The sequence below is a fragment of the Tachyglossus aculeatus genome, chromosome 7 (assembly GCF_015852505.1).
Source record: "Tachyglossus aculeatus isolate mTacAcu1 chromosome 7, mTacAcu1.pri, whole genome shotgun sequence".
Taxonomy (NCBI): domain Eukaryota; kingdom Metazoa; phylum Chordata; class Mammalia; order Monotremata; family Tachyglossidae; genus Tachyglossus; species Tachyglossus aculeatus.
The window spans coordinates 49,622,508-49,635,999 of NC_052072.1; the positions used below are offsets into that span (position 1 = coordinate 49,622,508).

The following is a 13,492-nucleotide window of genomic DNA, read 5'->3' on the forward strand; positions in this document are numbered from 1 at the left end:
GACGTCAGACACTATCCAGGAAATCCGGGACATTCAGAAAGGAGTAACTTCATTGCTGATCAGGAGAGCAGCAATTTGTAACTCTAAGATGGTGGATAATGCATAGTCTTAAGCTGGCCCTTTAGCCAAAATGTGATGAATTGCTGTATGAAAACTTGTTATTTTTATCTAACACACTGTACTCTTTTAATGTCTTTTCCCACAGAAACATGAAGCATACGGAGAGGTGAGTTATTCTTTTCTATGTACCCTTTGATGGCAACTTACTGTGAAGCAAATGCAGTTTTACCTTGGCTAGCTACATGTTCCAGCTGCTCCTTGTAGTTTCCATATGGCTTTAGGCTCTCTTTAATTATTGTTCAACATTTTCTGACACTGTGGTGCTTCAGGGCTATACAAAGCTCAACTAAATACAGATTTTGCCCTGAAAGAGCCACATCATAAATTCAAGAGATAGGTAAGACACAAGCACTGGGGGGAAGGAGAGAAAATTTGTGCCATCGAAGTGAAGAAACAAAGGGATTCAGTGTGCAGAATTTTTCTACCCTGAATTATTGTGCAGTAATTCTCTGAATTGTTATACAGAATTCTCCTAGAATGTGCAGTTGGCTAGTGCATATGTTTATATCCTCAATTCCCTTTGCCCTCGAGTTGGCATGAGATTTAGGAATATTGTAGAATTTTCACAGAGATCCTGAATACTTCCTTCACTACCACTTTTCCCCATGATTTTACCCAGAGCTTAATTTGTAATGAAAAAGGAGCCAGGACTCAATTCATTATGTCATTCGGCATTTAAAATTTGTAATTACTTCAAATGCCACATAGATTAAGTTCAATTAAGAGGGCAACCAACTTGTACAATGTGGTACAAGTGTTAGATGTTGTCAAGTGTAAAATGCAGATTTTTATTTCAATTTCAGTTAATGAAATGGCATTTCAAAATCTTCCAGGCTTGCTCAGTGTAACGTGCCAGCACTATCAAAGTTGAATCCTGAAGAGTTCAGGGCTTTACTTCTGGCAAGCATATGTCCACATTGAGCACTGCTTTGACTACATCAGCAAATAATCACTTCTTGTGAGCCAGTGAACCAAACCCTAGTTTGCACCCCAGAGAAAAATAACTATAAAGATGTGACCTTAGCCTAACAATAAAATATTATACAAAACTTTCATATAAGGTTTCAAGTGTTCTTCAGCTAAAGGATTTGCCAAAAAGGCTTAATACTGCATCATCATCAGGGCTTAGTGGATACAGCATGAGAGTCAAAAGGGAGTCAAAAGGACCTGGGTTTTAATCCCACTCCTCCACCTGTCTGCTGTGTGATCTTGGGCAAGTCACTCAACTTCTCTGTGCCTCAGTTACCTCATCTGTAAAAATGGTGATTAAGAATGTGAGCTTCATAAGGGACATGGACTGTTGTCCAACCTGATTATCCTGTATCAGTGCTCAGTACAGTGCCTGATACATAGTAACCACTTAACAAATACCATAAAAAAAATCACTGATTGTTTTCTGTAGGGTAGCTTCTTGAGGAGTGGGGATTATGTTCTGTCATTTGCTGTAATCATTTTGTGCCTCCCCCCGAAGCTGACTCACTGTTAATTTGGTCCATTTCAGTGCTACAAGCTGAGCTGTCTGGAAATCCCAGGGCCGCCTGGACCGAAGGGCTACAGAGGACAGAAGGTAAGATGAATTAGGGTCACCAGAGCTGAAACTGTCATCATCTCTTGTGGAAATGTATACTGTATGCTCCTTATGGGCAGGAACTGCATCTGTCAGCTCTGTTGTGTGCTGCTTTCCCGAGTCCTCTGCCCAGAGTAGGCGTTCAATAAGTTCCATTGATTAATTGCCTGGGACTAAATTCACACCCATCTTTTGGGACTTCCATAGTCTTTCTTTAGAGTTTTTGCTCTATGTCACTGGCAGAAACTAAAATTAAAACATTTATAATGGCTATTTTTTGCACACGGTGTTTTAAAAAAAGATGAACTAAGCTTCCATCCATTACTGGATAGGGCTAAACAAATACATTAATATCAATAAATTGTACGTGTTCTTTCACCTACCAATCAATTAATGGTAGTGATTGAGTATTTAGGGTGTGCAGTGCAGTTGCAGTATGTAATATATATTTCAAAGTACTATAAATTTGGAGTACTGTCTTTTCCTGATAAGAAGTCTAATGAAATAAATACAAATAAATAAAATATCTGGCTGTCCATAGTCCATGTTTGTTACATTGTTTGGAAATAATAGAAGGGGGAAAAAAGCCTCTCAGTCACATAAAAAATATGAAATAAAGAATGGAAATTATCAGACAATTATCACATGTAATAATCTCCTTTGATGTCTGTCCCTGAATACCTTGCCCATTCATGGGCAGTTGCTCAACGCCCAAAGAGTAGACAAGAAGGAAGCCAAAGGAAAAGAGAAAGTAGACTGAGGTAGAGAGAAGATAGAAGAGAAGCAGAGATAGAAGGGAGAAGCAGTGTGGCTTAGTGGAAAGAGCAAGGGCTTGGGAGTCAGAGGATGTGGGTTCTAATCCTGGCCTTGCCACTTGTCTGCTGAGTCACCTTGGGCAAGCCTCTTAACTTCTCTGTGCCTCAGTTGCCTCATCTGTACAATGGGGACTAAGACTGTGAGCCCCACGTGAGACAACCTGATTAGTTAGTATCTACCTCAGCACTTAGAACAGTGTTTGGCACATAGTAAGCACTTAACAAATACCATAATTATTATCATTATTCCTATTATTAGAAAGTGGAGCAGGGAGGAGTGAGCGTGGGAGGAAAAGGAGTGAGAGCCCCAAGAGAAGGAGAGGAAACTGGGAGAGGAGGCCGAGAACTGGAGGGAAATGAAGCTGGACAGTGCAAGAAAGCAGAGATATACAAATGAATGTGTACTCTCCCAAGCGCTTAGTACAGTGTTCTGCACGTAGTAAGTGCTCAATAAATACCACTGATTGATTGAATAGAAAGCCAAGTCAGATCTTAGATTCGCTTCAATTCCTCGAGGAATGCAGCTAGCAAAAAGTAACAAATATTATCTACATGACCTTTTTAAAGTGTTAATTTCAAGTGAGATTTTTCTCTAAACCAAGTAGTTTGATGATTTCAGTGATTTCAGATGTGTACAGTGCCTGGCACATAGTAAGCGCTTAACAAATACCACTAAAAAAATGGCAGGCAGCTTGGAAAGTACCAGAAAGAAGGCTTTAAACCAATCCATGTATTTTTAATGTATGACACTAGATGCCTTCCTACAGTAAGTTGTGTCCAGGTTGCAGTTGTGAGTACCTTATGTAAAACTCTCCTTCAAGGCTCATTCATTAATTCTTTCATTTGTATTTATTGAGCACCTACTGTGTGCAGAGAACCATACTAAGCACTTGGGAGAGTACAAAGAGTAAGAATAAACAGACACATTCCCTGCCCACAGCAAGCTTATAGTGGAAAAACTAGGGAAAGGGGACTTTGGAAAAGGAGCCCGGAGCAAAATAAGAGGTAACGTGCTGTAAGGGTAAATGTGACAATATGAAAGATATCAACTGATTTGAGATGGATTTATGCTCTTTTCTTTTATATGCTGATCTTCCACAATCAAACAAATTGTAGCCTGGATTAGTTCTCGTGGAGAGAGAGCTTTCAAAACACATATCCTATCCTTCAAGTGTAGGTTTATTTCTGAACTGACCGGCCCCGCTCTGCAACCACCAAATTTTCCCTCTGCTGATTTCCAAAATAGTTTCTGATTCATTGAATAAACTCTAAAAACAGGTCTTGTATTTCTGTTTTCATACCTTCCAGAAGTAAGTCATTGTTTTTCTATTTTCTTTTATTTTAGGGTGCAAAGGGTAATATGGGTGATCCAGGTGAACCTGGACAGAAAGGACGACAGGTGAGTCATTGAATTCCAGCTTTTAATACCCGTTTGTCAAACTATTACTGTCATCTCTAGTTTCTGGAATCTGTTGGCTTCCTAAATATTGCCCATTGTTTCTCTTTCAGGGAGACCCAGGTATCGAAGGTCCAATTGGATTCCCAGGTCCAAAAGTAAGTACTGCAGACTTCGACCCCCTAAGAAAATGTTAATCCCTAAGCATATTTTTGACAGGGGGTGTTGGATATTATTCTGATTGACACCCCTCAAACCAAAGATTGAGAGTCAGTAGATCTGAGACTTATGACCACTGACATGCCTGGGCCTCAATTTCTCCTATGGTAAACTAACATACCCAAAATATGTTGGCTTCAAATACAGTGGAATTAAGCACTCAATATAACTGTTTTTTTGGAAATTGATGAAGAAAAGTAGTTACCTTAAGTTACCTAACTGTCCTCCATTTAAAGCTCGTGATTGTCAGTCATGGGACTGCTAATTTGAAAATCCTATTAAACGACATTTTTAGTCATACTTTACTATCTTTTTCTCTCCCCATGTCATGCTTCTGGATATGTTTCCTCTGTTATCTTGATCTTCCCCTTCCTCTTCCCCTTGATCTCCCTCAGGGTAATATTCCATGGTGTAACATTTTTCTTTATTCCTTCTCAGGGTGTTCCTGGTTTGAAAGGAGAAAAGGTAAGTGATTCCTGGTTTTCTTCCTAATAACTAGTAATGAGGCTAAATTTACCCTTGGGGCACCTTCTCCAAATCCCTAATTCCAAAAGGGAGCTTAGTCATTTAAAATGTAATCATCTGTGAGGCTTTGGAGCCTCGGCCCCATGAAATATTTAACTTTAGTAAGTAAAAAAAGACTCCTAACTAAATATGTCACTTTTCTCTTTTTGCAGGGTGAGTTCGGTGGAGACGGGAGAAAGGTAAGCTGACAAATGCCTGTGTCTGGGTTTCTTTTTCACCTGGGCCTTAATCTACGCACTGATTTTTCCACTTTACAATTCCACGTATAGAATCTTACCCCGAGTAACTTTTCTTCTCCATTCTGTTCCAGGGCGCTTATGGACTGGCTGGCAGAAATGGAACCGATGGGCAAAAGGTAAAAGACACTCTAGTTTCACTGAATAACTGACCTTTCTATGAAAATCACTTTCCCCATTATTATGTTTTGAGGGATTTTTTTCAATAAAATGCGTCTAAAATGTTACCTAGGAAATTTGAACTTGGAAGGAAGTATTTATTCTTAGTTGAACCATACAAAGCTTCTCAAGGCCATCTCTACCAGGTCCCCTCGCAGAGTAGAAACCACTGTTACTTGGAATTGGTTTTTTCTTAATGCTAGAAAGAAAATTCCCATAAACCTCATCATTCGGTTTCATGCCGTAAGCTCAGCTCTGGGGTCCACAATTGGGGGGTGCTATTTAAATAAGAGGACTTTGGTTGGTTTACAGATTTGTCTGGGCATCAATCCCGGGACAGAGGGGTTGAATTACAATCCAATGTGGCGCTTTCTCCCCTTGCCAGTTATATGATGCAATCTGACACCTGGGATCCCATGTTTGTCCTGGCTTCTATCCCTTCCACTGTCCCAGGTATGGCAATAGTAGTCTCTGCACCTGGCGAGGAGAACCTTGGCTGTGGTGGCCCAAACTGGCGTCCCTCCGATCCCAAACATGGACGTCAGCTCTTGGAGGAAAGCCTTACGTCCCCCTTCCCTGATGCTCCCCCAGGGTCGGAAAATCAGACGTCTCCATAATTCGAAGTATGTGGACGCCAAAGCAGGAGGCGTTATAAATCACTCCCTTCTGGGTCACTCTGAAGGATTTTACCTAATGACTTGTAGCGCAAAATTCATTCAATCATATTTACTGAGCGCTTAATGTGTGCAAAGCACTGTACTAAGCACTCGGGAGAGTATAATACAACAACAGCTCTGATCTCATTATAACGCTTAACACCTCCAGAAGGGAGTTTTACACAGTTCCTCAATATAAAATCACATTGGGTGCTTCTGTATGCATGAAAGTGCTTCTGCAGGCAGAAGCATCATACTTACATAAACTCCTCTTTACATTAACCATAAAGAGCCCATTTCTAATGCTCTAATGATGAACTCTAGGGCTATTAAAATGTACCACAATATATACTCAGGAGGGCTTCCTTAGTCAGACACAGGCATTCGCATAGCCTTAGTAATTTTTAAAAAAGAATCTAATTACACAAGGTGTCTGATTCTGTGAAATCACCACACAACCTAAAATCAAAATGTGCCCCTAGAATTATTATTTAAACGGCCCCATGGTCTGTTGTTTGAGGTTCACATGGCCAGCTAGCTGTGGGAAGACTGCCTAGGGAATAATAATCTCTCTAACTCGGTTCTCATTTCTTATGCTACTTCTCTAGGGCAAGTTAGGACGCATTGGACCTCCTGGATGTAAGGGAGACCCTGGTGATAAGGTAACCCTGTTTTTGATTCTTTGGCCTAGTGCTAAGTCACTACAGATAGGAGTTCAATCCCTTGAACAGGAATAGTAATTCAATTTATGGTTTTGAGGGGAGTGAATGGACTCATCAGCCACCATTTCATCTCAGGTTACAAAAATACAGTTTCCACACAATGCAGGATTTATGAGAGTATGAATCATTATGCCCATATCAAGCGCTTAGTTCGGTGCTTTGCACATAGTAAGCACTTAATAAATATGACTGACTGAATGAATGAATATGAGCTTATTACTCTCACTGTGCTATGTATTTGGAACGCTAAAAATAATTAAATTTTTTTTATGAAACCATGTCTATAGGAAATAAAGCTTCCTCCTTCGTGTTTCTGTGTGCTTCTGCTTTTGTGAACTCTTTCTATTACCATAAGCACTGGACAATTCTGACAAAGGAAATTATTCCATTGAAATCCATTCTCTTGTTCTTTGCTAATTGTAGGATTCCTCCTAAAGATGGATTTTGCTAAAATGGAGACTGAATGAGGCAGCTGGTAGAGTAGAAATGTTCTAGGTGAAGATTTGGGAATCCTGGGGTCTAGCTTCAGCATGACACTTGAGCAAGTCACTGATCTCTCTATGCCTCAATTTTCCCATCTATAAAATGGGAATAATCATACTGCCCCTCTCTACATCAGAGTATGCTGGGGAGAAAAAGAGAGAGATTGTGTGAAAAAACTCTAAAGTTCTTAGGAAGAAAGGCAGTAGAGCGATTCAAGGTTTTATTACTATTTATCAGTTCTTCGTGTTTTAAAGTTACTTTCATTCCATTTGGTGCTTAGTAAACAGACAAAGGGAAAAATGATTTCCAAAATTGGAAAGCACATAAAGATGATTTCACTGGACAAGTGAACTGTATGGCCTTTTTTTACAGGGGGGAAATAATTCATTTTTCAGAAATCCAGGACATGGAGCATGGATTCCAAGGGGTGGGGGGCTTCCAAAGGAAGTGTCCAATAGGATAGGTATCATGAAAGATGTGAGGGGGACACACCAGTCATCAAAGTACATCATCAATTTTAGTGAGAGGTGCAGTTTTCAGCTACCTCCTGGGGCTGAATAACGGCCAAAATAATGAAAGATGACCCTGAGGAGATAAAAGTGAAGACTCCTTCAATTCAGGAGGGGGGTGATTGAACTTCTGGATACTCCCCCATATTGAAAGAATCCTTCCTCCCCCAATTCAGAGCCCAAGAGGATCCTAAGGGAGACTTTATTTTTTTTTGTTGATTTTTGCTTTTTTCTGGTATTCAGAACTTATATGTGCTAGACTCTGTACTCAGCACTGGCGTAGATACAAGCTAAGCAGATCGGACATAGTCCTTGTTCCATATGGGGCTCAGTCTTAACCCCCAGGAGGTAACTGAGGCACAGAGAAGTTAAGTGACATGCCCAAAGTCACGCAGGAGACGAAGGGCAGAGCCAGGATTAGAAGTGATTGGCATTGACTATGCCTACAACATGAAACTTTTTAACAGTTCTTGAACAGTTGGAGACATCCTACTCAACCAGCTGGGACAGTTAATGACATTCAGGATTTTCCTGGCTGAAGCAGGATGTATGGTAATCCCACCATGTATGGTAATCTCTCCTGCTAGCACAGAACTTGGTCACGAAGAAAATGAAAGGGGACTATGAGTTTGGTAATGTTGATCGCCATAATAAAAACCAGTAGGTAAGGTTATTTACACTAATCATCAGATTAAAGCTGTGGATTTAATGGGGTTTTTTGTTCCTCTTCTCTATAGGGCCCTGATGGCTATCCAGGAAATGCAGGAAGTCCAGGAGAACCAGGAGACTCAGGTATTAAGGTATGTGATGCCAACTTAAATAAACAGATTCTGGATTCTTCCCCCACCCTATGGCTTTTTTCATCCCTTTTAGACTGTGAGCCCACTGTTGGGTAGGGACTGTCTCTATATGTTGCCAAGTTGTACTTCTCAAGCGCTTAGTATAGTGCTCTGTACACAGTAAGCGCTCAATAAATATGATTGATGATGATGATGATGATTCCCATGCAATGCAACAAGGTATGAAAACCTATTCCAAGGGCCTACCCTGTGTACCAATTAGCCATTGAATCCATTCCAGCGTGGTTTAGTGGAAAGGGCACGGGCTTGGGAGTCAGAGGTCGTGGGTTCTAATCCTGGCTCTGCCACTTGTCAGCTGTGTGGCTCTGGGCAAGTCACTTAACTTCTCTGTGCCTTCATTACCTCATCTATAAAATGGGGATTAAGACTGTGAGCCCCACGTGGGACAACCTGGTAACCTTGTATCTACCCTAGCGCCTAGAACAAGTGCTTTGCACATAGTAAGTACTTAACAAATACCGTCATTACGATTATTATTATTCCCTGAATGAAAGAAATCATGATAGCAAGACCCACATGAGGGAATCTGAAAAGTCATGACGGAAGGCTTATACTCGGACGCTTCTGAAGTATCTTAAATATGTAGCTCCTTAGATCATCCACATTGACTGTGGTAGAAAATTAGAACTAGTCTCCTCAAGTGAACATACTCTCTGATTAGGCTGATGCAATATTTATTTGTGACTGTCATTGCCAGACAGTTTCAAGCAGCCGCCTCACTGAGCTGAGAGTAAATTGTTTACTCTGCCACTTATCAGCTGTGTAACTTTGGGCAAGTCACTTAACTTCTCTGTGCCTCAGTTACCTCATCTGTAAAATGGGGATGAAGACTGTAAGCCCCATGTGGGGCAACCTGATTACCTCGTATCTACCCCAGCTCTTAGAACAGTGCCTGGCACATAGTAAGCACTTAACAAATACCATTATTATTATTATTATTATTAAAAACAACTTCTTGAAGGATTAAAATAGATTAATACTCTTTCAATCCCTTTCAGGGAGATCCGGGCCGTGCGGGACGTAGAGGACCCCCAGGAGAAGTAGGAGAAAAAGGAAACAGGGTAAGGACTTTCCCGGATTTCTTTTTGAATGCAGGCAAAGAAAAGACTAGCTTTGCTCTCGACTGTAAACTCTTCATGGGCAGGGAGCATGTCTACCAACTCTGGTGTACTGTACTCTCCCACGTGCTTGGTTCAGTGCTCTGCACCCACTGAGAGCTCAAGAAATACCACTGATTGATCCATATGCCATCTGAACTGACATGGCACAACCTTTAGTAAACTCACTATCAGGGCTTCAGTGACACAAATGCTTAGCCAGGAAAATCAACCCAATGATTAATTGATTACCTGAAATAACCAGTAACCAGCCAAAGTGCATATTCAGCACACTTAAACTCATCCTTCCTCATCTATTCATTGAGCACACAAGTATGCTAGACACTGTACGGTGTGGAGGTAACAATAGAAAAGAAAGCACAGTGATTCCTGCCCTCAACTAACTTATGATTCAGTGGGGAAAACATACAATGGACATGATCTTATAACCTATTTTACACCAGAAGAGATACGCTTTTTTAACTGAGGCCGCTCTCGGTTGTTTGGGAGAAGGGAACAACAGAGAACCAGTAACAGAAACTGCTTCAGTTAACGTTTATATTTTCTAAAAAAAACCAAAAATCACTAATAAAGTTAGAGAATAAAAGTTGATCAGTTTTAGCTTGAAGAACTATTTGGAAAAACCCAGGGTTGAAGCTACTTTTCTTGTGTGTGGTTTGCTTGGTAAACCTATTAACTAAATAAGCATTCTTTTCAAATTCCTTTATTTTTTTGTGGGAATACAGGTTTCTGTCTAGTTAAAGAAATGTGCTTATTTTCATGAAAAAAAATATTCTTGAAACAGTGTTTAAAATTAAATAAGATGAATATCACACAGTGATAAATTAAGAAAAGTGATTAAAGGTTAATGCATGGTAACAAACCAGGAACATTGCCCACTAATGCTGTGAATTGCTCTGATTTATGGTAACACCTGCTGTGCCAATTCAGATAGGGAATGTTCCCCACAGGAAGGGTGGGGTCATTAGTCAATGTCCTAGTCTGGGCAAACAGGGCTTCTCTGCCTTTGATTTTGGGTTCTACTATCTCACTGGAAATAACTCAGCACCAGAGCATCTGTAGGTGTTGAGCTGACAAGCTTCCATGCTTTTAAGCACATCTTGGGCTGCTCTCTGTCAGGCTTGGTCTGATTTTATTTTCTCTCCCCTTCACAGGGATACAACGGCAGTAGTGGAGCTCCGGGAAGTCCTGGCCTCAAAGGAGCCAAAGGAGGCCCTGGGCCCATTGGACCTAAAGGAGAACCGGTAAATTCATAACCACTTTCTTGAGACCTCTGGAAAGATGAGCATGGTACTTAGCAATAGCGATAATATTTTCATCCATCATTCTCCAATCTTTCATCCTCCCTATTCTCTGTCCCCACTGAATACAAAAAGAGTACTTGACTGGGAGTGAGGTACACAGCATCTTGTACTTGGCTCAATTTCTCTCTCACTACCTGATCTGGGACAAGTCTTTCCATGGGTGCTTCAATTTCCTTAGCCAAAAAGATATAAAGGGAACATTCTCACCTCGGAGAGATTGTGGTGAGAATTCATTCACATGTTAATGTCGTCAAACCATTCTGAGCTACCCCGAAAGAGGTGGTTTAATATGATAAGATACTACTTTTGTGGGGAAAGGTGAACCAAGGCATTGAAAAAATGTCATCTGCTACTTAGTATTCAGACTCTTTTTACCTTTCTCAGATGTAGTAGGAGCACAGTGGAAGTCAAAGAATTTTTCTGTCCATTATGCTCGTCTATTGGGGCTAAAGAAAAGTTAGCTGGTTAGGGCTACAATATGGACTTTTCCCAGCCAGTCTCCTACTTTACTTGAGCTGAAGTTATGCCACTTTCTGGCGAGTGACTGAAAAGGACACTTTGCTCATCAATCCCATTGTGTTTCTTTATCTAGGGCCGTCGAGGGGATACAGGAGCCAAAGGTGGCCCGGGCAGTGATGGGGCCAAAGGAGAAAAGGTGAGTCGACCTGGGCAATATTTCCCTGAGCAGAAAGAGAAGTAATAGGGTCACTCTGACATTGCCCATTCATGCTGTATTTGCTGAAGCCACTTAATCCCCATTTCTCCTGCATAAAGGGAAATACTTCCTGGACCTAAGCCTCCACTTGAGTTTAGGAAAATCAGGGAAGGAATGTGACCTAGTGGACCTAGAGTACGAGCCTGGAAGTCAGAGGACATGGGTTCTAACCCCAGCTCCTCCACATGTCTGCTGTGTGTCCTTGGGCAAGTCATTTAACTTCTCTATTCCCCAGTTACCTCAAATGTAAAATGAGAATTAAGACTGTGAGACCCATGTAGGACATGGCCTGTGTCCAACCTGATTAGCTTATATCTATACCCAGTGCTAAATACAGTGCCTGGTACCTAGTAAATGTTTAACACATATCATTAAAAAAAAAACACCACCACAGAGACAATACTGTCAGTTGGCATTTGCCCAACCAAAATAAAATGTCTCTTGCTATTTCCACCCTCTGGCACAGGTTACCAAGGGCCTTTTGCCAGAAACAAGCAGGGAATGGAACTGATCAGAGGAAAGGGGAGAGAGCTTGATTATGCCAGGCCGGAGGGAGAGAGGTGAAGATTGCTGCTCTTGGGTTATAGCCCATATTTACAAATAAAGTAGAAGAAAGGTCAGAGAGAGTAAAAGGACTGCTCCCATCCATGAGGATGGATCTCTAGGTGGAAGGCTTCCTGTTGCCACTTGTCTGACCCTGATTTGGCATTGGTTCTTTAGGTGTTAGTTTCTTACATTTTTCCAAAGTCCTAGAAATACCATAGCTGCTTATTTCCTACCTCTGCTCCTCTCATGTGGCAAAAGGATGTTAACATCTAGTCTGACAGCTTCTTTTTACCCCCATAAGCTCAAGTTTGGTAAACAGATCAGGAGCAAGGGTCCTTTACTGAGTCGTCTAATTTGTCGATGGGCTGTTTATTTCCTAACAGGGAGATATCGGCCAAGAGGGGCCAAGAGGACTACCAGGTGAAGTTGGAAACAAAGGGGCAAAGGTAAGCAAGCCCTGAAGGCCTTTGACCCCAAGTCAACCTTAATTTTCTTTTGCAATAGGTGTGATTTCCAGGGTTGTTTTTACAAATACCTGTTCTCCCTCCTACTTACACTGAGAGCCCCATGTGGGATAGGGACTGTGTCTGATCTGATTTTCTTTTATCTTCCCCAGAGCTTAGCAAAGTGGTTAGCACAAAATAAGAACTTAACAAATATCATAATTATTATTACTAGTATTCTGGTGAAAGTGACATTCCCTAGCTGTAGTACTCGACGGAGTGGGAGAGTACACAGGGGATGTGCCCTGGGCTTCCCTGGTCATGGGGGTGGGGTATCCAATCAGGAACACCAACTCCATGAGGACAGGGAATCTCCCACAGCTTTCTGATCAGGGCAGGCCCTTGGAGACAGAAGTAGTGGGACAGAAACTCCAGGCTCTGCCTTCTTGACTCAAGACACTGGAGTCCAGTGGGACCTGTTAAGTGGTCAAGGGACAAGGCTTGTCTCCAAGCTTGAGGGTCACTGCAGTACTCTTGCCCATGTTCTGCTTCGGGCCTGGAATGCCCTCCTTTCTTGTATCTGACAATTACCCTCCCCCCCTTCAAAATCTTATTGAAGGCACATCTCCTCAAAGGCCTTCCCTGACTAAGCCCTCATTTCCTCTTCTCCCACTCCCTTCTGCATCACCCTGACTTGCTTCCTTTATTCACCCCTCCCTCAGCACCCCCAGCACTTACGTACAGATCCGTAATTTATTTATATTAATATCTGTCTCCCCCTCTAGACTGTAAGTCCGTTGTGAGCAGGGACTGCGTCTACCAACTCTGTTATTTTGCACTCTCCCAAGCACTTAGTACAGTGCTCTGCACACAAGAAGCACTGAATAAATGCAATTGATTGATTGCTCTGCAGCCTCCGTTGGAGCCAGTCTCCTAAATCAGTTGACTGCTCCCTGAGTTTCCAGTGCCACCCGATTATCAGTCTCACTGACTGGGCTGGCTCATCCAAGGTCTCCATCCCCTGTTGCAGAGGGCAAAGGGTGAAATCCAGACCTGAAGCAGTAATGCTTTTCCCTTGAACCAAAGGGGTGGAGGAGTC

The 13,492-nt window shown here is 41.8% G+C and overlaps 1 protein-coding gene across 2 annotated transcripts in view; it reads left to right on the forward strand.

Annotated features, from left to right (window-relative positions):
• COL6A2 (collagen type VI alpha 2 chain) overlaps positions 1-13,492 on the forward strand; it is a 50,326-nt gene that overhangs the window by 10,995 nt on the left and 25,839 nt on the right. For both annotated transcript variants that reach the window (XM_038748925.1, XM_038748926.1), the window contains exons 4-16: positions 206-226; positions 1,622-1,687; positions 3,848-3,901; positions 4,012-4,056; positions 4,556-4,582; positions 4,795-4,821; positions 4,953-4,997; positions 6,302-6,355; positions 8,145-8,207; positions 9,266-9,328; positions 10,540-10,629; positions 11,282-11,344; positions 12,334-12,396. In XM_038748925.1, coding sequence (XP_038604853.1) covers positions 206-226; positions 1,622-1,687; positions 3,848-3,901; positions 4,012-4,056; positions 4,556-4,582; positions 4,795-4,821; positions 4,953-4,997; positions 6,302-6,355; positions 8,145-8,207; positions 9,266-9,328; positions 10,540-10,629; positions 11,282-11,344; positions 12,334-12,396 — 681 coding nt within the window. The remainder of the gene's footprint in view (positions 1-205; positions 227-1,621; positions 1,688-3,847; positions 3,902-4,011; positions 4,057-4,555; positions 4,583-4,794; positions 4,822-4,952; positions 4,998-6,301; positions 6,356-8,144; positions 8,208-9,265; positions 9,329-10,539; positions 10,630-11,281; positions 11,345-12,333; positions 12,397-13,492) is intronic.